The 21,494-nt window shown below is 38.7% G+C and overlaps 1 protein-coding gene across 1 annotated transcript; it reads right to left on the bottom strand.

Moving 5' to 3' along the window:
• Positions 1 to 3,948: 3,948 nt before the first annotated feature.
• Positions 3,949 to 16,716, bottom strand: LOC111231510 (low-density lipoprotein receptor-like). Its single transcript, XM_022758625.1, has 18 exons — positions 16,462 to 16,716; positions 11,700 to 11,825; positions 10,974 to 11,096; positions 10,011 to 10,388; positions 9,558 to 9,680; positions 9,294 to 9,416; positions 8,914 to 9,036; positions 8,608 to 8,736; positions 8,345 to 8,516; positions 8,003 to 8,230; positions 7,783 to 7,901; positions 7,527 to 7,666; positions 6,926 to 7,067; positions 6,668 to 6,820; positions 6,370 to 6,579; positions 5,881 to 5,955; positions 5,632 to 5,792; positions 3,949 to 5,521 (listed from the first exon to the last, which is right to left on the bottom strand). Exons 1-18 carry the CDS (start codon positions 16,541 to 16,543, stop codon positions 5,483 to 5,485), a joined length of 2,646 nt encoding a protein of 881 aa, XP_022614346.1. The 5' UTR covers positions 16,544 to 16,716; the 3' UTR covers positions 3,949 to 5,482.
• Positions 16,717 to 21,494: the final 4,778 nt, after the last annotated feature.

The following is a 21,494-nucleotide window of genomic DNA, read 5'->3' as shown; positions in this document are numbered from 1 at the left end:
CTCATAGTATAATAAAGCCTAAAAAGTCAAACAAAAAACGACATAGATAGGTATGGCAGAATAAAATGAAAAACAAACATAGTATAATAAAGCATAAACATCAAAAAACGTCATAGTACGCAAGGTACGAGATGTCATAGTAATATAAAGCCCTAAAAGTAAATAAAAATGACATAGTATAGTATGGCAAAAAACATGAAAAAACGACATAGTATTAGTATGGCAAATTAAAATGAAAAACAACATAGTATAATAAGGCAATAAAAAGATCAAAAACGTCATAGTACAGCAAGGTACGAAGAGGTCATAGTATAATAAGCCCTAAAAGTAAATAAAAACGACATTGTATAGTATGGCAAAAAACATGAAAAACGACATAGTATAATAAGGCATAAAAACATCAAAACGTTCATTATGACGTCTTTGTACCTAACTGTACTTTGATGATTTTGATGTTTTTAAGCCTTATTATACTATGTCGTTTTTCATGTTTTTTTCCATACTATACTATGTTGTTGTTTTTTACTTTTAGGGCCTTACTTTAACATGACGTTTTCATAACTTACTATATTATGTGATTTTTTCAGGTTTTTTACCATACTGTACTATGTCGTTTTTTCGTGTTTTTTGCCATACTATACTATGTCGTTTTTTTTTTTTTGCTTTTAGGGCCTTATTATACCATGACATCTTCATACCTTACTACACTATGTCGTTTTTCACTTTCATTTCCTATACTATACTATGTCATTTTTTGATGTTTTTTGCCATACTATACTATGACGTCTTCATACCTTACCATTCTATGACTTTTCCTGATGGTTTTATGATATATTATACTTTGTTGTTTTTTCACTTTTAGGGCTTTATTATACTATAAAGTCTTCATACCTTACCATACTATGATGTTTTCTGATGGTTTAATGCCTTATTATACTATGTCGTTTTTCACTTTATTTTGCCATACTATACTATGTCGTTTTTTCATGTTTTTTGCCATACTATACTATGTCGTTTTCTTTTTGCTTTTAGGGCCTTTTTATACCATTACGTCTTCATACTATGATGTTCCCTAATGGTTTTATGGTTTATTATACTTTGTTGTTTTTTCACTTTTAGGGCTTTATTATACTATAAATTCTTTGTACCTTAATATACTATTACGTTTTTTGATATTTTTATGCCTTATTATACTATGTCGTTTTTTTACTTTATTTTGTCATACTATATTATGTCGTTTTTTCACAATTTATGCCTTACTACACTATGACGTTATTTATCAGTTAATATACTATGGTGTTTTTATGCCTTACTACACTATGACGTTCTTTCAATCAGGAGAGACTAATAAGAAGAACAAGAGAGTATGAGAAGGAAAGTAAAATTAAATTTATTGTGAACAGAAAGAATAGATTTTTAGCGCTCAGACCCTGTCAGGAAATGGATCACTATGAACAAGATTCACAGGTTTAAGGTCCTTCCAATAATAGGAATCTTCCCCCGCAGTCTAGATACTGGTGGTGGTGATGAGGAATGGAGCTCAGGAATGGAAACGTCTTGATGAGGAAACTTCTGATTGGATTGTTTGATTGGAGATGGTCTGTCGTCCATGGTTAAAGTGGAGAAGGGGTAGAGGTGGGTCACAGATTATTTTGCGGTGCTGAAATGACAGCTGAATGACAGCAGAGAGAGAGACAATTTTAAAGTTTGACAGCTTATGGGACATTGGCTGAAAGCCACCGTATAAGGTTGTGATTGGGTAAAGATGTGAATCAGTGGGTTGAGGTTTTAGATAGTGGGAAATGTTGCTTGTTAGAAGGCATGAGCAATGAGATAGTCTTCCTGACTGAACTTTCGCTAAGCTTCATTTATCCCTTTGTATACTATGGCGTTTTTATGCCGTCGTCTATGCCTTACTATACTTTGACATTTTTGTGCCTTACTATACTATGAAGTTTTTTATGCCTTGTTATACCATGACGTTTTAATACCATATTGCACTATGATGTTATTTATTGTTTTTCAGATGTTTTTTTATGCCATACAATGACATTTTTATGGCATTTTATTTGCCTTACTATACAGTTACATTTTTATGGCACTTTATATGCCTTACTATACTATCACGTTTTTATGACGTTTTTATGCCTTACTACACTATGATGTTTTTCACTTTATTTTGCCATACTATACTATGTCGTTTTTTGATGTTTTTTACCATACTATACTGTGTCGTTTTTTTACTTTTAGGGCCTTAATTTACCATGACATTTTCATACCTTACTATACTATGTAGTTTTTCACTTTATTTTGCCATACTACACTATATCGTTTCTTCAATTTTTTTGCCGTACTGTACTATGTTTTTTTTTTCACTTTTAGTGCCTTATTATAGTATAAAGTCTTCGTACCTTAATGTACTGTTATGTTTTTTGATGTTTTTATGCCTTATTATACTATGCCATTTTTCACTTTATTTTGCCATACTATACTATGTGGTTTTTCCATGTTTTTTGCCATACTATAGTATTTCTTTTTTTTTTACTTTTAGGGCTTTATTATACTGTGACGTCTTTGTACCTTACTGTACTATGACGTTTTTGATGTTTTTATGCCTTATTATACTTTGTCGTTTTACCAACTTTTTTGCCATACTATACTATGTCGTTTTTTTCACTTTTAGGGACTTACTTTATCATGACGTTTTCATACCTCACTATACTATGTTGTTTTTCACTTTATTTTGTCATACTATACTAAATCGTTTCTTCACTGTTTTTGCCATACTATACTATGTCGTTTTTTTCACTTTTAGGGCCTTACTTTACCATGACGTTTTCATACCTTATATACTATGACTATATTTGATGTGTTTATGCCTAATTATACTATGTCGTTTTTCACTTTATTTTGCTATACTATACTATGTCCATTTTTTCACTTTATTTTGCTATACTATATTATGTAGTTTTTTCACGTTTTTTGCAATACTATACTATGTCTTTTTTTTTTGCTTTTAAGGCCTTATTATATCATGACATGTTCATACTTTACCATACTATGATGTTTTCTGATGGTTTAATGCTTTATTATACTTTTATTATAATTTTTTAATGCCTTGTTATACCCTGACATTTTAATACCTTATTGGACGATGATGTTATTTATCCCTTACTATATTATGACGTTTTTAAGATGTTTTTTTATTCCTTACTACTATGTTTTTATGATGTTTCTTACGCCTTACTATACTATGATGTTATTATGCCTTACTATACTATGACAGTTTTTATGCCTTATTATACCACAACATTTTTATGCCTTACTATACTATCACATTTATTTGACGTTTTTATGCCTTTCTATACTATGAAGCTTTTTATGCCTTACTCTACTGTGAGTTTTTTATGTCTTCTTCGACCACGATGTTTTTATGCATCACTACACTATCACGTTTTTTATCCTACTATACTACTTACTATGCTATGACATTTGTACATCCTATTATACCATGATGTTTTAATGAATCATTAATCAATGATTTTATTTATGCCTTACTATACTATGACGTTTCGTATGCCTTATTATTCTGATGATTTTTATCCCTTCCAATGGCATTTTCTTGCCTAACTACGGTATGATGTTTTATTACATTGTTATGCCTTACTATACTGTAACTTTTTATTTTATGTCTTTTTATGTCTTTTTATACTGTGATATTTTCTGTGTGGAGTTTTTTCTCCCTGTGCTTGCATGGGTTCTCCCCAGGTACTCCAGCTTCACAGTCCAAAGTCACTCGCATTAGATTATTTGGCGATTTTAATGCCTTACTATACTATGACTTTTTTATACTTTAGTATACTATGACTTTTTTATGCAAGTAATGCAGGATACAACTTTTTTCCCCATTTGTAAAATTGACCAGCATTAACATGAGAGACAGGTAAATGTGTTTTTCTTCTTTTATTAAAAAAAAAGCCAACAAGGCCAAAAATAAACAAAGCAGTGTGGAGGCTTTTGTGAATAAAACCTAAAGGTTTGTAAAAACAAGTTGTTGTGATGGAGAACATCATCCTCTGCAGACTGTGTATAGCAAGAGAAAGGCAGTAGCAAAATAAATTATGGAATTTTCCACTGAGAAAGAAACAAACAGTGGTGTGGTGTAAGGAACAAAGAGAGGTTCTTCAGCATTTTCCAGTAACATGTAGTACACAGTCAAAAATGATAAGCACGGCCCTACAGCAGGGACTCAGGATACAGGATGCCGTACACACAAAACTGAGCAGGTGTCAAAAGGTTTGACTGAACATAAGTTAAATAATGGCTGTACAATGTAAAGGTTAAACTGGCCTAGCTGGAACAAGCACAATTCATTCATATAATATGCACTATATGTATTTACAAGCCAGATGACAACAACCTAAAACCTTTTCTCATACATTTCTACAAATAAATAAAAGAATCTCATACATATTTACAACATTTTTTGATTAAAATATACACGTGAAAAAGGCAACACCAGAGTGAACTTAAGAGTGTTTTACAAAATATTTACAGAAATTATTTACAGTGTTACAATTTACAGTACAATCAGTTTTTACTTTAACTATCTTCATTTAAAAAAAAAAAAAAAAACATTTTCTTCATTTTGGTTGACTTCAGAAAACTCAGCAGCTTTACCATTCACAATATAAACATATGTAACATAAGCACACTGATTTAAATGTGGTTTACCTCTAAAAAAGACTATAATGGGTGACAGTAGACAAATGCCTCTGATATCGGAGCCAACAAAATGTGAAAAGCTGTATCCACAAGATGAGAAGGCTACAATATATTGTAATGGGGGCCATCACTGCCTCGGGTTAAAGCACTATGATATTCACTACCACAGTAATTGGTTTGGAAGGTAGTGGGGTCAGAAAGGCATTTACTGTACATACATCCCATAAACTTCACTAAACCACCAGAGTGTGGATGGAAGGCACATAGACGTGTTAAGACAGTAAAGGTCAGGCTTTTCAAGTTAAACTTGCTGAACATAGATTGTGAGTTACGTGTATTTTGGTAATCAACATACTGAGGCGACCTGTTGGTGGTAAAGAAAGCAAACATCTGTACCTTCTTAAATAACAGGATGCTTAGCCAGACAGTTTTAGCCTAGCTTCAACATGATCTTCTGAAACCATACATTAGACCACGTATTGTGGTCTGACAAAATGGCTTCCTGTAGTTAGGCTCCATTTTGTCATACATTTCAAAGATTTTTTTTTTCTTCTTCTTGTTTTTTTTTCAGGCCTTTCTTCAGACTTGGACGGCACAGTGCTGAGGTCAGAAACATAAGCCACAAAATGAGGTCACTGGGGGAGGGAGGGGGTTGTTGAGCAGCAGCAGCAGAAAAAAATTGGCCTTTGTTTCTTCATGTTTGCATCGGGCAAAAAAAATCACTTTCAATAAAGCTAGTGTTTTCTTCATCTTTGGCTCATGCAACATCCATGTCCTCCATGCTCAGCATTTGCCTCTGTAAAAAAAAAAGTAACACTGAATAAGCAAAACTGTGAAAATAAATCCTTTCATTTTTAGAGGCAACATCTACTGATAAATGATAAAGTGGCACCAAAGTGAAGATACCTGAGGATAAACATAGCCGTCAGAGCTGTTCCTGCAGATGTGTAACTCGTCCTCTGTGGTTTTCTGGTACACTGGATTGTCAAAGTGGATGGTGTTGGTGTTCTTCAGACGCCAGTGTCTCCATAGCAACACTGCTCCAAACACCAGCAGGGAGATGACCACTGCAGAGCAGGAGAAGAGTTGGAGGTCATTTACAGATTGCACATGATTGCACCATGTTTGACAGGAGAGCTGAAATGTAGAACTTACTTATTGGCAACACAACATAGAGAGCAATAGGGTGGGATGAAGGGGCTTCTGCAGGCACTGCTGCCAATCTGTTACCTGAAAAAACAAAGAATAAGTTTTTTCTTTACATAATTCCTTATGAGAAGATCAAAACCATTCTCATGTGTTTGTGTTAAATCCCACTGCATGAAGCTACAGCCAGCAGACGGTTATCTTAGCTTAGTTTAGCAAGCAGTGGAGAAAAAAATATGCCCCATCAGAGTCCCACTTTACCCTCCATAAAACCACAACGTGTTGTTTTTACATTTTGGTTTGTCTTATGTTTTAGTCTTTATACTAAGATAAGTTGACTGCTAGTTGTAGTACAGTATTTACTGTACAGTCATTGGAGTGACATTATTCTTCTCAATTAGCTCTTAGCAAGTGTTGTTTTAGAAAATGACATATTCCTTTAACACTATAATTTATTATGTTAGGGATCACATAGAGTAGAAATTCATTTTTCTGTACCTTGACCAGTGGCAGCAGGCAGCTGTGTGCTCTGTGTGTGCTGGGTGGATGAGGTAGATGTCAGTTTTTCAGTAGCTGTGGTGGTGGTGGTTGTAGTTGTAGTTGTTGTGGTAGGGGCAGGCTGCCTGGGTGTAGTAGGCTTGGTGGAAGTTTTAGGCAGGAGTGGTGTACCCGTTTTGTTTTCTGCAGCTGGAGGGGGAGCTGTGCTTGCTGGGAAAGAAAAATGTTAGGGTTACTATGGTGATTATGTGTTAATTATCAGTTTATTGTTGTAAAGCCATGTGCAGGGGACATTTACCTGTCACACATTTCCTCATGTCAGGTCCCATGGTCATGTTGTCAGGACAGGCACAGGTGTATTTAGGAGAGTGCTGGTTGATCCAAGGGGCAGGGAGGCAAAGAAACTCACAACCTCCATTCATACTGTTACTCTCTCTGCACCAGTTGGTACCTACATAGCAGAAAAGTAGGTACAATAAGTATTAGAAAACATTATATGGTCTTAAGAGTTTGTTGTTTGTTATGATAACTCCCAGATCTAGTGATGTGTCTGTACCGTTTGGCTGTTTGAGGTTGTGGTACAGTATGATGTCCTGTGGCTGGTCCAGGTCCCTTGCCAGCTCGATGATGTCCTTTCCCGTCAAGCGGTTGGCACTAAAAACAGCGCCATTGTGGATGTCTGTCCAAAACACTTTCTCCTGTTTAAAGGGAAAGAAATGCAACTTGAATAATTCTGTAGTTATTTGCTGAAGTTCCTCAAACACACATGGACGAACTATTAACACTGATTAATACTCTGATTAAGACTAAGTACCATGGATCCAATATTATGAGGATTAAAGTGCACACATAGCAGTTAAAGCTCTGGCTTTACACTTTAAAACATTTCAGCCAGATAACTGCATATGAACCGGATTACTGAATGATTGGTTTGAAATACAGATACAGAATACATACTAAAGTAGGCTACACTTATACTGAAATTGTGTTTTTTAAGATGAGGATGGTCCAAATTTTCCTTTGAAGCAGCATTATGATTCAGACCATAATTATTCATTTTATGCAGCCTAGACATTTTTGTCACAGCATGACCCAAAATACCTTCAATCCTCAGTGACTTCATTTTCATCTGGGGATAAATTTAGTTCATCACTAACCTCAAAGACAGTCAGAGAGATGGGGTGGAAGAGCTTCTCCTCGCTGAAAATGAGACTGTGTCGCATCCCTCCATTCACATCGATGCTAGAGAGCATGTGCATCTTGGAGTCCACCCAGTACAGACGCTGGTTGACCATGTCTGTCCAGCAAGAGACACAGATAGATTTGACTGGTTATCATGACTGTGTGCTCACTATACAGTTTGAATTGAAATTAACGGGTTCCACTAAATGCAATTAATAAAGTTCTGCTTACCTAGGGTGATGCCATTGGGCCACAAAATGTTGTCTGTCACCAAGGCAACACGATCCGCTCCATTCAGCCCACTCTTCTCTATCTTAGCCTGCTCACCCCAGTCTGTCCAGTACATAAAGCTAAAGAGGACACGGAACAATTCATAAAACAATGGAATCACAAATTACAGATAATCAGGAAGCAAAACAAGATCTGCAACCTGACAAAAACTTTCACTTACTTATTTACTGGGTCCACAACGATGGCTCTTGGCTTCTCCAGGTTTTCTGTGAAGAGGGTCTTCCTCTTGCTGCCGTCTGTTGCTGCCACAGAGATAGTCTTCAAAATCCTGTCAGTCCAGTAGATGTTACCATGGATCCAGTCCACAGCAATACCCTCTGCGGACTCAATCCCACTGCCAATTACTACAGTGTGGTGAGAGGAGTTACTGGCCATGTCGATCGTGCAGCTGTTGGGAAGGAGATGAGGGTGGAGGGATTCATTTTAGAGGGAGATATCACTTGAACCAATCTTACTTAAACCAATGGACCACAGACTGACAAGGTTTCAGAGTCTTTCTAACCTGAAGATTTTCTTTAGAGACAGGTCAGACCAGAAGATCATCTTGTTTGGCATATCCATGTCCAGAGCCAACGCACTTTTCAGCTGTGGGATCACACTGACATACTCGGTGCGGTCCATCGTCATCTTCCTCACCTCGTGTCTGTTGGTGAAGTACAGGGTGGGTACGGTGCCTGGAGGACACAGAAGAGAAGAGTCTTCAGACAGGACTACAAATCTCAATAGGTCATTTCAATTTCAAAAATTTTCACTTTCAAACATTACCTGATTCAGCCTTGCAAGTCTTGGTTGCAGGGTCGATCTCATAGCCATTCTTGCAGTCACATTTGTAGGTGCCCGGCAGGTTGATGCAGATCTGACTGCAAGTGTCCGGTTCGGCACATTCATCAATATCTGCAGGTGGAGAAACACAAAGTCAAGCAGCTGGGAAACTGGGACCTTTTTTCACAAAGTAAAGTTTCTAATACGCTGTTTCTGGAAATATGTGTCCATAATCCAAAACTGATCAAGGCCTACTTCTAAAAAAAAAGACTGAGACTAAATTTCAAATGTCAGACTCCATCCTCTCACCTTCACATGTTCTCTTGTCCATCTTCAGGGTATAGCCAGCAGGGCATGAGCAGTTGTAGCCAAGCTTCAGATCATTGCAGTCATGGGAGCAGCCGCCATTTTCGGTCAAACATTCATTATTGCCTGTGGAGACGCAGACACAACCATTTTCCTAATGGTAGCTCAAATTGACAATGAACTCACTTATTCAAACCACAAACTATCTAGGCCAGTAGCTTGGCTATAACTGGTCCAATCATATTTTCCACGCTGTGATGTGGTTTCACTTTTTCTTTTTCTCCAGGCAGCAGTGGAGCTGAGTGTATACACATACTCTAACACACTTCCCAGTCTGAAGATTTTTGGCTCTTAGGTGCATGGTTAAATAAGACTTGACTCACCACACTCTTTGACAGGTTCATCTGATGAGTCCCTGCAGTCTCTCTGTGTGTCACACACCTTCGCCATGCTGATACACTCCCCGCTGCCACATTTGAACTTGGTTGGGCCTTCACATAAATTTTCTGTGGGGGAGAACAGGGGAGTATGGATTTAATTATAATCTAAGGATATGAAACTGCAGTGCAAAGACCTGAGGACTTTTCCATGGGCACTAAGATACAAAATATTAGCTTCAGTATACAAGTGTGTGGCTGAAGAGTCACCTATGTGGCAGCCAATCTCATCACTGAGGTCTCTGCAGTCGGCCTTATTGTCACACTGGAGGCTGCCATGGATACAGGAGCCGTCATTACACTGGAACTCATCTGGACGACAACTAGGACGACCTACAAAGAGATGACAAATGAGTCAAAAAGAGACGGAGAAAGAGAGAGAGTGAGAGGTGACAAACAGTAATGGGAAGAAGAATGAGATGACATAGAATGAGGAGAAAATCATCCCTGACGTGCTTTATTGTGGATCTTGTGTCAATATTGATGATAGTGAGTGTGTGCAGGTGGCCGTGGATGACAACAGGATATTATGTATGCTCAAGCATGAATAAGCTACATCTGTCAGGCTCAGTTTTCTATAAAAAGAACTCGATGAATGCGTCAGAAGATTTATTAGAGGAGAACAGGGATGGAATGGGAAAATGCCCAAAAAAGCCAACTCACTGCAGTTGACCTCGTCCGATCCATCCCCACAGTCCACGCCTTCATCACACTGCCAGCTACTGTGGATACACTCCCCATTTGCACACTGAAACTCGTGGCGCAAGCAGGGCGCCGCCGTCTTGCCTGGCTGCTCTCCGGCACAGGTCTGCGGCCACTCGTCAGACCCGTCGGCACAGTCCTTGTCTCCATCGCAGCGCCACATGGCTGGCACACACACTGAGTTGTTGCACTGGAAGGACCGAGCACTGCATTTGGGTTTGGGGCAGGAAACCTCATCTGAGCCATCCGAGCAGTCGTTGTCATTGTCGCAGATGAAGGTCTTGGATATACACTGGCCATTGGCACAACGAAACTCTCCAGCTTTGCACTCTTTGGCCGCTGTGGTGAGAAGAGAGGAGTTAATGTGATTTATTGTCATCATAACCTTATGTTTGCTTCTAAATACCGGATTTGCATCTAATATCAAGACATCAATATTATTAATTGGCCAGTTTCATTCCAGAGCAATTTTTGGATTTAATTACTTATTGCAACTCCCTTATCTATTCATTTTATTTGAAGTTATTTCTGCTTCAGTACACTTCTAACACATTAAATATATATTTGTTTTGTTTGGTCCATATTATACAATAGATGCTCATAATACAGTCTTCTAGTTTTATGTAAGGTCATATTTATCATATCTATTTCCATCTTTTTGCTTGTGTGACACATCAGTTTCTTTGTGCTGGACAAATACATTTTATCTTATCTTAACTTAAACACTGTACTTGCACAGATAAAGTCAGGGGCTTACATCTTTCCCCGTGTTTAATGAATAGTTTACAATATAAATGGTTTAAACCTCTTTGTATGTGTCTTTGTTTGTTCTGTATATCCAGATTTTATTGCTGTCAGTGATGTTAAAATATCATTCATTGTTACGGATAAGGTGAATAAACTCTATTCGGTTGAAAAACATACTGCAGTTCTTCTCATCAGCCCCGTTGTCGCACTCAGCTTTGCCGTCACAATGCCAGCTTCCCGGAATACACTGGTTCATGGGGGGGCCACAGCTGAATTCTGACTCCAGACAGGTTTTGGTCGCTGAGGACAGAAACAGGACGTATGACTCAAGTGATTTCATACATTAACAGAGAGATAAGGCTTGAGACTGCAGTAGAATATGATGTAAAATTGAATAATCATTAACCTCTGGAAACTACTGTTCAGAGGTATAGCTTTATAAATTTGTTTTTGATTCACTGTTGTAACTGTTGCTGATTATTTTCTTACACCTGGGTCAGCAGGTCAAACTAGAATGTCAAGAGAATGGTTCTTTATTTGAAAACGTGGATTTTATTATTATTATAATTAAATGATATTATTTATCATTTTATTAGTCAATTAACAGAAGACTTTGATATTTTCCATTTTTAAGCAAAACTGCAAAACAATATGCTGGTTCCAGCCTTTCAAATCTCTTTTCGTTGTCATATATGATAGTGAACTGAATATCTTTGTTTTTTGAATGGTTGATGAGTTAGAAACATAATGGTTGTTTTTCATAATTTTTTGACATTTTGCAAGAAAGATTGTTGATTAATCAAGAAAATGATTGTCAGATTAATACACAATGAAAATAATCATTAGTTTGAGTCCATTTCCCATATATTACAGTCACAGGTCCTCAGTGATAAAATAACATACCGCAGGTTGCAGGCAGCTCATCGGTTCCATCACCACAATCGTCCGTTCCATCACAAATCCACCTGCGGGTGATACATCTCCCATTTCCACACTTAAACTGGGTGGAGCTGCATGTAGATGCTGCATCTGTGAATGATTAAAAAAAAGACAGAGTTCATTCAGTGTGACATGAGAACAAACTCACACCTTCATTTACATTCAACATCACAAGATCTCACTTTATCAGCATTTACTGCTCTGTTTACATGTTGTGGTTTGTGAGCACCTTGTAGTAATGTGAGCTTGTGAGCAATAAAAGCAAATAACCCCTGAGGTTAATATTTAACTCATATTTACACACAGGACCAAAAAAAATCAAAGGCCACTGAAATTCAGATAAGTAACAGTGTGAAAACCATGCCTTTTAGTCTTTGCTTAACTCAGAGTAATCACCAAATTAAGATAACAACACTGTGTGGTTCCCTGGCTCATTTTAGAACAAGATATGAATTAAGAGGACATTAATGTAAAGTAATTCGACAGAGAAGGCTCTTCCTTGGCGGGAACAAAAAATAATAGTCCTATTTTTCTTTATTCCCCCATGACACTCATACCGACAACCACAAATCAATATTAAAAATGTTCAAACAGGGAAGTCCATATTTTACTAAACTAAAGATATAAGAGAAAAATAAAAGAGACAATGACTTAAAAAAACACATGTAGATGTGAAAATTATTATGTTATGTTTATTATGTTTTATTATGTACTTTTAATGTTGATCTTTTCTGCAATGCTCGGGGGCTAGCAACCATTAATATGACTGGAATGAAAAGAAAGCAAGTTTAACCAAACCCCACCCCACCTCTGTTACTCACTGGTGTGACACATTTCAGGTATGGGACAGGAAACACACACACACACACCTCTTTACGTCATGCAGGTGGCAAGAGCTTCACTACTCAGTTTGAGTTTGAAGTTGTCCGACCTTAAATTGACCCTGGTTTATTTTGAGCTGTAGGGTCTCGCACCCTGAGACGATCACACCTCAGTGAACCCGCCAGTCAAAGCAAAGAGGACATCAACGTACAGGAATGATGAGGATGTGAAACTAACACAGGCCCTTCACACTCCTGAGCAGGTGTGTGTGTGTCTGTGTGTGTTTGTGTGTCTTCTTCCATCACCTCTGCACTGCCAGTCTCTCCTGTGACCTGGAGGCTAGGGACAGTTCAGACTACCACTTTAAGACAATAGCATGGGAGGAGTTGAACAATCACACCACCAGTTGCTGATTGGTCCCAGAGTGACATTCCTCATAAGAGCATCACCACGGTGACCGGCACACAGAGGCGGAGACTCTAAAGACGAGGAAGTCTGTCAGCTTGAGTGTGATGACAGTTAAAAAAGAGAGAGTGTAGGTCTGGCTGATTGCAACAAAGCGATGAGCTTCAGGAGATTGTAAAATAAGGAGAGGATGATTTCTCAATATTGGGCTTTCCACCAAGAGTTATCTCCCTCCTCCTTTGAAAACGTGAGAACAAAATGGGAAGGTCCTGGGAACATTAAGTCAACTAAATCCCACTGATTTAGGGGGGAAACTTTTGCTAATGTCGAGAAACGCTTCCTGCGTAACCCATGCTTTCAGGGAAACTACGAAACACAGACAAACGGCCCCACACATGCCAGGGAAGCCAGGGCGAGCAGCCAACAGGGGCTCCAGGAATAGAGTTTCCAAAGCACTTTCCAGCTGTTCCTAAAGATATGCTGTGACGAGTTAACAATAAAATTTGAAAGAGTTTCTCTGCAACTCTCACTCATTTTACCTTTTCAAGAATCGTCTATTTGATACACTCAACGGAGAAGGACCGAAAGTAGGTCAAACACTCGCACTTCCTGACCTTCAAACTCCCGACCTCGCCTCTGAGGATGGGAACTATAAACTATACGGATGTTTTCATTTTTTCCACTGCTTTTCTTCCCTACTGCTTCCACATATGGGTCACGAGCCTCACAGGAATACTGTTAAGTATAAGGGGGAGTTTTTGAATTCTTTACAGTCGGTTCTGTGGAGAAAAGTGCAGGTTTAGCTTTGCTATTGAAGAAGATATCTTTAGTCAAGTATTACAAAATCTCAAATGTTTAGATCTACTTCATTTCCTTGGAAACAAGCATAACTAAATAGGTTATTTAATAATCCCATTTAACGCTTCTAAGTGTAATTTAACACATTTTTGGCTGTGGGTGAATGGGGTCACCAAAGACACATTCACACCTACAAACTTGCAATTGTCAGGCACAATTGAGAAAGCCAAGTCCAAAAACAACCACTACTGCATCGTAATTTAAACAGAGGAAGAAGCTATGTGGTACCCATCTTTATAGCCACACACACAAATAAATGGTAAACTGTTTAATCAGTAGAGTGCATCAGTTGCTTCTGCAGAGAAACAGAATCCTTCAGATGCTATTTATACCCACAGTTGAACCCGCCAAATCAGAAAACCATGCAGTCCTAACACTACCATATAAGGTCATTCGAGTACTACATCAAACATACACCAGACTGCTAAGATTCAGTTCAAAATGTATGAAAAGTGATATTTGTTTGAGAGCAGAAACTAGTCGAATGAATGGCAGATAGTCACAAAAGGTTGGACAAGTCGCCATCGCAACACTTGCATGACAACAATCCTCCTTTGTGGCGACATGTGACTTTGTTCACTAACAATGCTCTCCTGTCCTTTTATGGCACACACAGGCAATATACACACCCCACAAACCTTCACAAAGAGGTGTGTTTATTGACTCAACCATACACCCGACCAGCAGTTAATAAATAACTGGGATGATGTGTATCATAGGGACCAACAGCACTGACTTCTTGCTTTGGATCGGGGTTTGTGCTGGTTCTGTAATTACACTGGACTGAGGTCAAAGTGGCTCCAGGGTAATAAATTAATACTGTTGTAATGTGGCCAAATTAAGTTTGTTTCCCACATGCCAAGGACCTATCTAACCATCTTAGTTGAAGACTTTGGGCCTAGACAGTTAGTGCAGATTTAAGACTTGATAAAGAGGTTAACACCCACAGACAAGATAAACTGCTGCACATTTCCTCTGCAGCTTTCACTTGATGCCATCCTATTGAAGGTATATGTAAAGAGGCTACAATGAATTCAAATGTGTGAGTGATGCTGCAGAGATACTGATGGATGAAACTCCAGTGTCTGTCTTTGTGAGACATCACAATCTAAATGTTCAGTCTCCCATGCAGGAAAAAACACAGGTCTTTCTTTCTTTCTTTTTTTGACTCCTCTTTCCAACAGTGCACGGCTATGCCTCATTGCAGGGGTATGCCAAACAGAAAGTGAATACATTAAACAAACCAGAGCCAGACCTTCAAACAAAGAGAGAAAAAGCACATGTGGATATTTCCCTCTAACACACAGCACGCCCACCCACCCACACATAAAGTAGATCTGATGACTGGAAGTGAGCACCAGGAACTGGAAAAAAAAAAACTCAAGTTTTAATCTGAAAAGCTCTTGGGGGAGAGTAGAGATTACTGGAGGATTACTGGAGCAGCTGGCAGAATGGGTCTACAGCCAGGTTAATTCTCAGCACACTGTTGGCCTCAAGGGGCATTAGGTTCACTCCTTCTCCAATTGTGGTTGTTGTCTCAAAATAAATGATTAATTTGTGGCCACAGAGAGGACAATAGGAAGGTTTCTTCCTTCATGTTATTCTTAATTTTCATATAATATGAGCTAAATATTGTCATGCAGCAGTAGTTAGTGCTTGTCTATGAAGTATGAATATTTTTTCTGCATATAAGGTTTCCTCCCCTCTCACCCTCGTTCTTCCTGTAAACCATGTCATAACTTCTGTTTCAAAATGTGCTGTAAGACATAAGGTTTATTGGGGGTTTTTTGGTTTGTTTCAATGTGGAATGTATCAAATATGTAGTATCTTGGTACCTTTGGACCTTTCGATGTACAATATGACACACAAAATGTTCATTAATTCATTTACTCCATATAAGTATAATCCTTAGAGGCTATTTTCTCAGGCTACTGTATGTGTGGTATTACTGTCCAGTGGATAGGTTGACAAGGGGAGGGGGTACAAACACACACACACACACACACACACACACAGGGCCAGCGACAAGAGAAATGCAGCGTTTTCTGCATCACATTGAGCATGCTGCAGGGAGGATGCCAAAACGCTGGTGTTAAAGCCGCACCCTTTATCGCTGACAGCCGCCTGTCTCTACGTTTATTTCCCCTCTCTGAAACTTGAAACCGGCCGGCAACGCGGCGAACATGATTGGCTGTTCGGTGGCATTCTAAGGCGACACGAGACCAATCAAAGCGCGGTGCGTAAATCCCATTCATATATGTCAAAATTGTAAACCACACTGCTGTTATTAACGATTTTATTTAATTATACATTTTCCTTCTTGTGCTTATTACAGCTATTGAATGTACAGGTGGATTTAAAGTCAAATTCAGAATGAACCAAATCTCAAAGCAATTCTCCACTCGTCGTATTCAGCGCAATAGCCTATTGGAAACATTTAAATGTGTAACATACAGAGAGACCAGCAAAACAAATCAATGGCAAAAGTAATTACCATTGATTGCAAGGGAGAAACTATGATACATGGAATAAGCTTGATATTCTTATGTACAGCTACAATAAATCAGCCGCGCCAACTTCGAAACACTGGAGCATCCCTGTGTGGTAGGGAAGGTACTTGCAAGGAAATCTAATTTCTTACCTGCTTGAGGCAAACAATGAATCAGCATCAGCACACAACAACATGTGGACAGTCCGGCAAGTCCCCTCCACGTCCCAAACATGTCCCGTCCTCCTTATTTGTCCTTATTTGACAGCTAAATTGAAAGCCAGTCGGGTATGAGCACAGGTATAGAGGAGAGGGCGAGTTCACCGCAGGATCTGTGCGTAAAAGGCTCTAGTTTAGATGGAGAGGACCGACAGCAGAGCCACGACCCAGCCGTGCGTAAAAGACGAGTGCCAGCCAAATATTATGGGGCCTGAGTCACATCTGACCATTTTCTATGAGGCTGACAGGAGGGCGGTGCTACACCAGTGGTGTGATGTTTAAAATTGGACGTGAGCACCGAAGGGGGAGGAGCCATAATGTTGTTGTATCACTGAGATAGTGTGTGTGTGTGTGTGTGTGTGTGTGTGTGTGTGTGTGTGTGTGTGTGTGTGTGTGTGTGTGTGTGTGTGTGTGTGTGTGTGTCTGTAAGTCGTCTGTCCGTCACCCCTCAACCATCCTTCATCCTTCTTTTCCTCCCTAACCGGTTTGTTTTCCTTTGCGTGTGTGTGTGAGTAAGAGAGAGAATGAATGAAAGGAAGAGGAAACGGGCAGAATTAACAAAAGAAGTTAACATCTGATGACATGGCAACCTCCAGAGGAAGAAACAGTTTTTATATCAATATTTATAGATGAGACAAAAGTTCCCTCAGTCACAGCACAGAGTCAGGATGACTGAAGGGATTTTACTCTGTGAGACCACATGTGAGCATGTGTGCAAAATGTGAGTAAACTACAGGGTGAAGCTTTGTTTCCCTCAGAGACTAGCTGGAGGCAGTTCTTCACTCAGCTGCTGCCAGACTCACACATTTACACAGAGAAACGCTTCACGTATTGTTTCTCACTGAGTTTATTATAATTTTTTTTTTTTTTTTTTTTTTTTTTTTTTTTTTTTTTTTGGTGAGTGGTGGGGAACATTGTTATGGTTTTCTGAAACCATTCGCTCAAATTTAAATTGAATGATTGCACAGCATGTAAAAGATAGTAGACTTTACTTTAAGTCCTGTTCAGCATTGTTAAGTACTTATTAATGTACATTTTAATGCATTTTTAACTCCTCTTATGAAGCCATATTTTATATTTATACACCTGTTTTTAATATCTTCATGATCTGTTTATACATCAGCCTCCACTTATGGGTGCAGACAGGAGGAATTATAGTTGTTGAAAGATTACTCTAAAAAACTCTCAAAATCTGTTCACAACTACATTATAATCGGTTATAGACCAATAAATAAATGTCCATATACTGTTTCGACATGCAAATTCACACTGGGCACTAAGAGATCCCTTCTTTATACGTTTCCAATGTAAGATGAGGGACAAACTCCACATCCAATTCTGTGTAAAAATATATTGCAAAGTTTATTTGCAAGTTAATATGGGGCCAGTCTGAGTGAGACAAATCAAGTGGTTTTCTACCAGAGTTACAGTCATTTTAGTTTAAAATTTCTTCTTTGTCTTATCCCTCCACAGCAACTCAGCATAGAAACAAAAAAGGGAATTTTGTCATAAAACACTAATGAAGCTTCATATTAACCTCACATAAACTTTGGAATACACAAAACAAAACATGAAACAAAAACTGTGGCTTTTGTCCCCCATCACTCACATTTAACGTGCATTAGAGAGAGATCTTTCAATGGCCAGTATGAACAGGTTTAAGGGTTACAGCAAGCAAAAACTGGACATGTGGGTAAAAAATGTGAACCTACCCCTTAGAAAAAAAAGTCAAATTCAACACATAAATGTAGGCATGTTTAGGTAAGGATCACCCTTTCATTGTAGATAAAAAACCTGTTAAAAGCTCAGCGGGTGTTTTCACTGAAATGAGAGACAGAAGGATCTACTGATACTGCGTCTGAACTGATAGTGAAAAGTCAGTATGTTGTTTTAGCTTGATACGTGAGTATCAAACTAGGCATGTCCAAATGTAAAACTGTAGGTTTATCTCTCTGCATTCTGTTCCTCTTTGAAAGCAAACAAAGCATTTGCAAAACAAAATAATGCCATTGTAAGTGATGCAAAATGAGTCTATGAAATGTGATAACCCTGACTGCAGTTCTAGTAGAACTTCAGCTCACAGGAACCATTGTGATTTACTTGCAGGCAGCTGCAGTACAGTTCAAGATTATTCATCTTTTCCCTCTAGGTGATGTTCACTGGGGAAGGTGCTACACATCACTCTCTTCTTATGCCTCCCTTTATTTATAATTCCCAAAAGATATAAAGAATCCAGATCTGAACTGTCTTATCTTAGAAAAGTGATTCAGAGTTGTTTCTGACCCCCCCCCACACACACACACACACACACACACATACACATGCAGAATGAAACTGTTCTTTGTGCATCATCATGAAAACAATCAGACTGTTTCACATGCAGAGTTCACTTTGTCTCACCATGAAAATACTATGTGTTGTGACATCACTGTGAGGTAGAGACAGACATGGCCATGATAACATTTATGGGGTGAAACAGACCGAGGGGGGGTACTGTCAATGTGTCCAGTCTGAACCAAGAGGTTGCAGGGTTGGAAACCAGTAAGTTTTTAAAATTTAGGATGAATACTCTTGGCACAGTCTGAATCTATAATCTATTGACTAAACTCTTAAAGAGAAACATCTGTCCCTTCAAATAGATAGTTTGCAAACCACAAATAAAATGACTGGATAATAACTTGTAGTACTGTCTGTGTGTGTGTGTGTGTGTGTGTGTGTGTGTGTGTGTGTGTGTGTATACAGAGAGAGTGAGGACCTCGGCTAGGGAACGAGCTGTGGGAGGTATTCCTGGAATGTCGAAATAGCGGCTGGATTACATATTTTGCTACACCCACCATTACTACACACACAGTTAGTGCACACACACACACACACCCACACACACACACACACACACACACACACAGAGGCCTGCTGCTGCGTGCACGTGTGTGGGCAAAGCGCAGTACATTTCTATCTACACCTTTCACATAATTTCGTTAAACATCAACTTCACTGAAGAAGACAGCGACAAGTGAATCATATGTGACTCATTCAGATCTTCTCCTCTGTGCTGCCAAAATGTTGTCCCATTTTTATTACATTGTATTCTAGATCAAATACATGAGACCTGTGTAACTTCAAAGTTGATAAATCTAACATTTTTAGATGCCTGAATTCCCTCAAATTGACACTCATAAGAGGAGACCATACGTCGTTTTCACAGCAGACATTTTGACATGTTATCGTAAGAAAAGCAAAGGTGTCACTAATAATATTAAACTGGTTCTGTGCTATTCGGGTGTCTCAATAAACCATGACAGTGTGACAGTGAGACGGCACATACGCAATACCACGCCTCTGAAGCTGAAGCGGCTAAATGTAAGTCAGTCATCATTCAATTTATCACTTATACCCATGCTTTTCCTACTGTGACATGTCTTCAGTGAAAAAGGCTTGCTCCAATATCTTTAACCAAGTTTAACTGCTAAGTTTATAACATTTTTTTTCCAGTTCTGCAAGAGGAGTTGACAGTCATGGAGATACATGGATCTCATCTGACAGCAGGAATGTGCCTTTTTTACCACTTTGGAGATGAATCCAGTTTTTTGAACTAAATGCAAAACACACATGGATGAAAACAAAGAGTAGTTTCAACTTATCATTCTGTCCTGTTAACCAGCAGCTTTCTGAAGTCCAGCTAACATATTCCAACATGTCTGACTGCTCCTATCTACAGTGTCAGTCAATATGCGTGTGCATTGTCTTTGCTCTGACCTAGCACTGGTTGGCAGCCTGACAATCAGACTGAATTACCATTTTGTTATCATTCATAATTACTTCTTATTTGAATTTCTGAAAAAAAATATGGGCAATGATTCAGAGATTAGTTTTTCAAATATTCCTCACTGAGAGCAGCTGAATCAACAGTGCACATGACACAGAGAATTATATGAGACTCTTGAGTTGCTATCATACATTTGACATTACCACTCATCCCTATATCAAACACAGTGTCAGTGAGAAATACAATATAATGTGTATATAATGAATATACACTGACTGTACACTACTTTATCTAATCCTGACTGTGTGCACAGTGTGTGGGTATGTTTTCTGTCAGGGCCAACAGATTTGATTAGCCCACCCACACACACACACACACACACACACACACACACACACACACACACACACACACACACACACACACACACACACCACACACACACACACACACACACACACACACACATTTTTACTTGAGTCATGTTTGAGGATATTACATAGACTAGCATTCATTTCCTGGAGAACACCCTAACCCGAACTGCTTCTTGCCTAACCTTAACCATTGACCCCCCCAGCTCAACTCAACAGTCATTCAGAACTTTTTATGCCTCTAAAACGTTATTGTACAAAGTTTGGGTTGCATACCTAAGATTGTTGTCTAACAGTTTCTGAACACTTTTGTATCTTTCTGTAAAAAAAAAAAAGGTTTTCCTCCAGTCGGCTCTCCTGCCTACAAATACAAATGTAACTTGAAGGAAGTTCCTCTATTCATTTAAAGCTCTAATCTGAGAATTTATAGCTGAAATGCAGAAGTATAAAGGTCATCATGAAGTTAGTAAACTGAACTCGGTCCATGCGCTTGTTTGAAGAACGAAATTGAATTTACATTCAAAGTCACCAGAGAGGAAAAAAAACAATGACCCCATACACCCATACTGACAAATGCCCAAAAAGAATGGTTATTCATGTAATCAGCGGAGCTCAGCATGTTGTATGTGTGTATGTGAAGTGTGCATACTGTGTATGCTCTGGTGTGGGAACAGTGGAGCCCCTTTTTTCTACTCCTAAGTAGTTTTGGTAAAAGCCTGCGAGTCTGCTGCAGTTGAAGTGTACGGTTTTGCTCAGGAGTTGCAGCCCTGCCCCTCCCCCTCCTCCGGCAGATGCTAACAGCTGGCTTTGAGTTGCTGAAGCAATCTAGG

The sequence above is a fragment of the Seriola dumerili genome, unplaced genomic scaffold, assembly GCF_002260705.1.
Source record: "Seriola dumerili isolate Sdu_G_001 unplaced genomic scaffold, Sdu_1.0 BDQW01000302.1, whole genome shotgun sequence".
Lineage (NCBI taxonomy): Eukaryota > Metazoa > Chordata > Actinopteri > Carangiformes > Carangidae > Seriola > Seriola dumerili.
The sequence above is the reverse complement of the archived record's forward strand: the minus strand, read 5'-3'. Positions and strand labels throughout refer to the sequence as shown.

What these genes read in the sequence shown, in the direction of transcription:
- LOC111231510 (XM_022758625.1), bottom strand. Translation starts at nt 16,543, where the DNA reads ATGTTTGGGACGTGGAGGGGACTTGCCGGACTGTCCACATGTTGTTGT. An exon ending in GGCTGATGAGAAGAACTGCA is followed by an intron (nt 10,389 to 10,973) that starts GTATGTTTTTCA and finishes TTCTCACCACAG; the next exon opens with CGGCCAAAGAGTGCAAAGCT. An exon ending in CATGAGGAAATGTGTGACAG is followed by an intron (nt 6,580 to 6,667) that starts GTAAATGTCCCC and finishes TTTCTTTCCCAG; the next exon opens with CAAGCACAGCTCCCCCTCCA.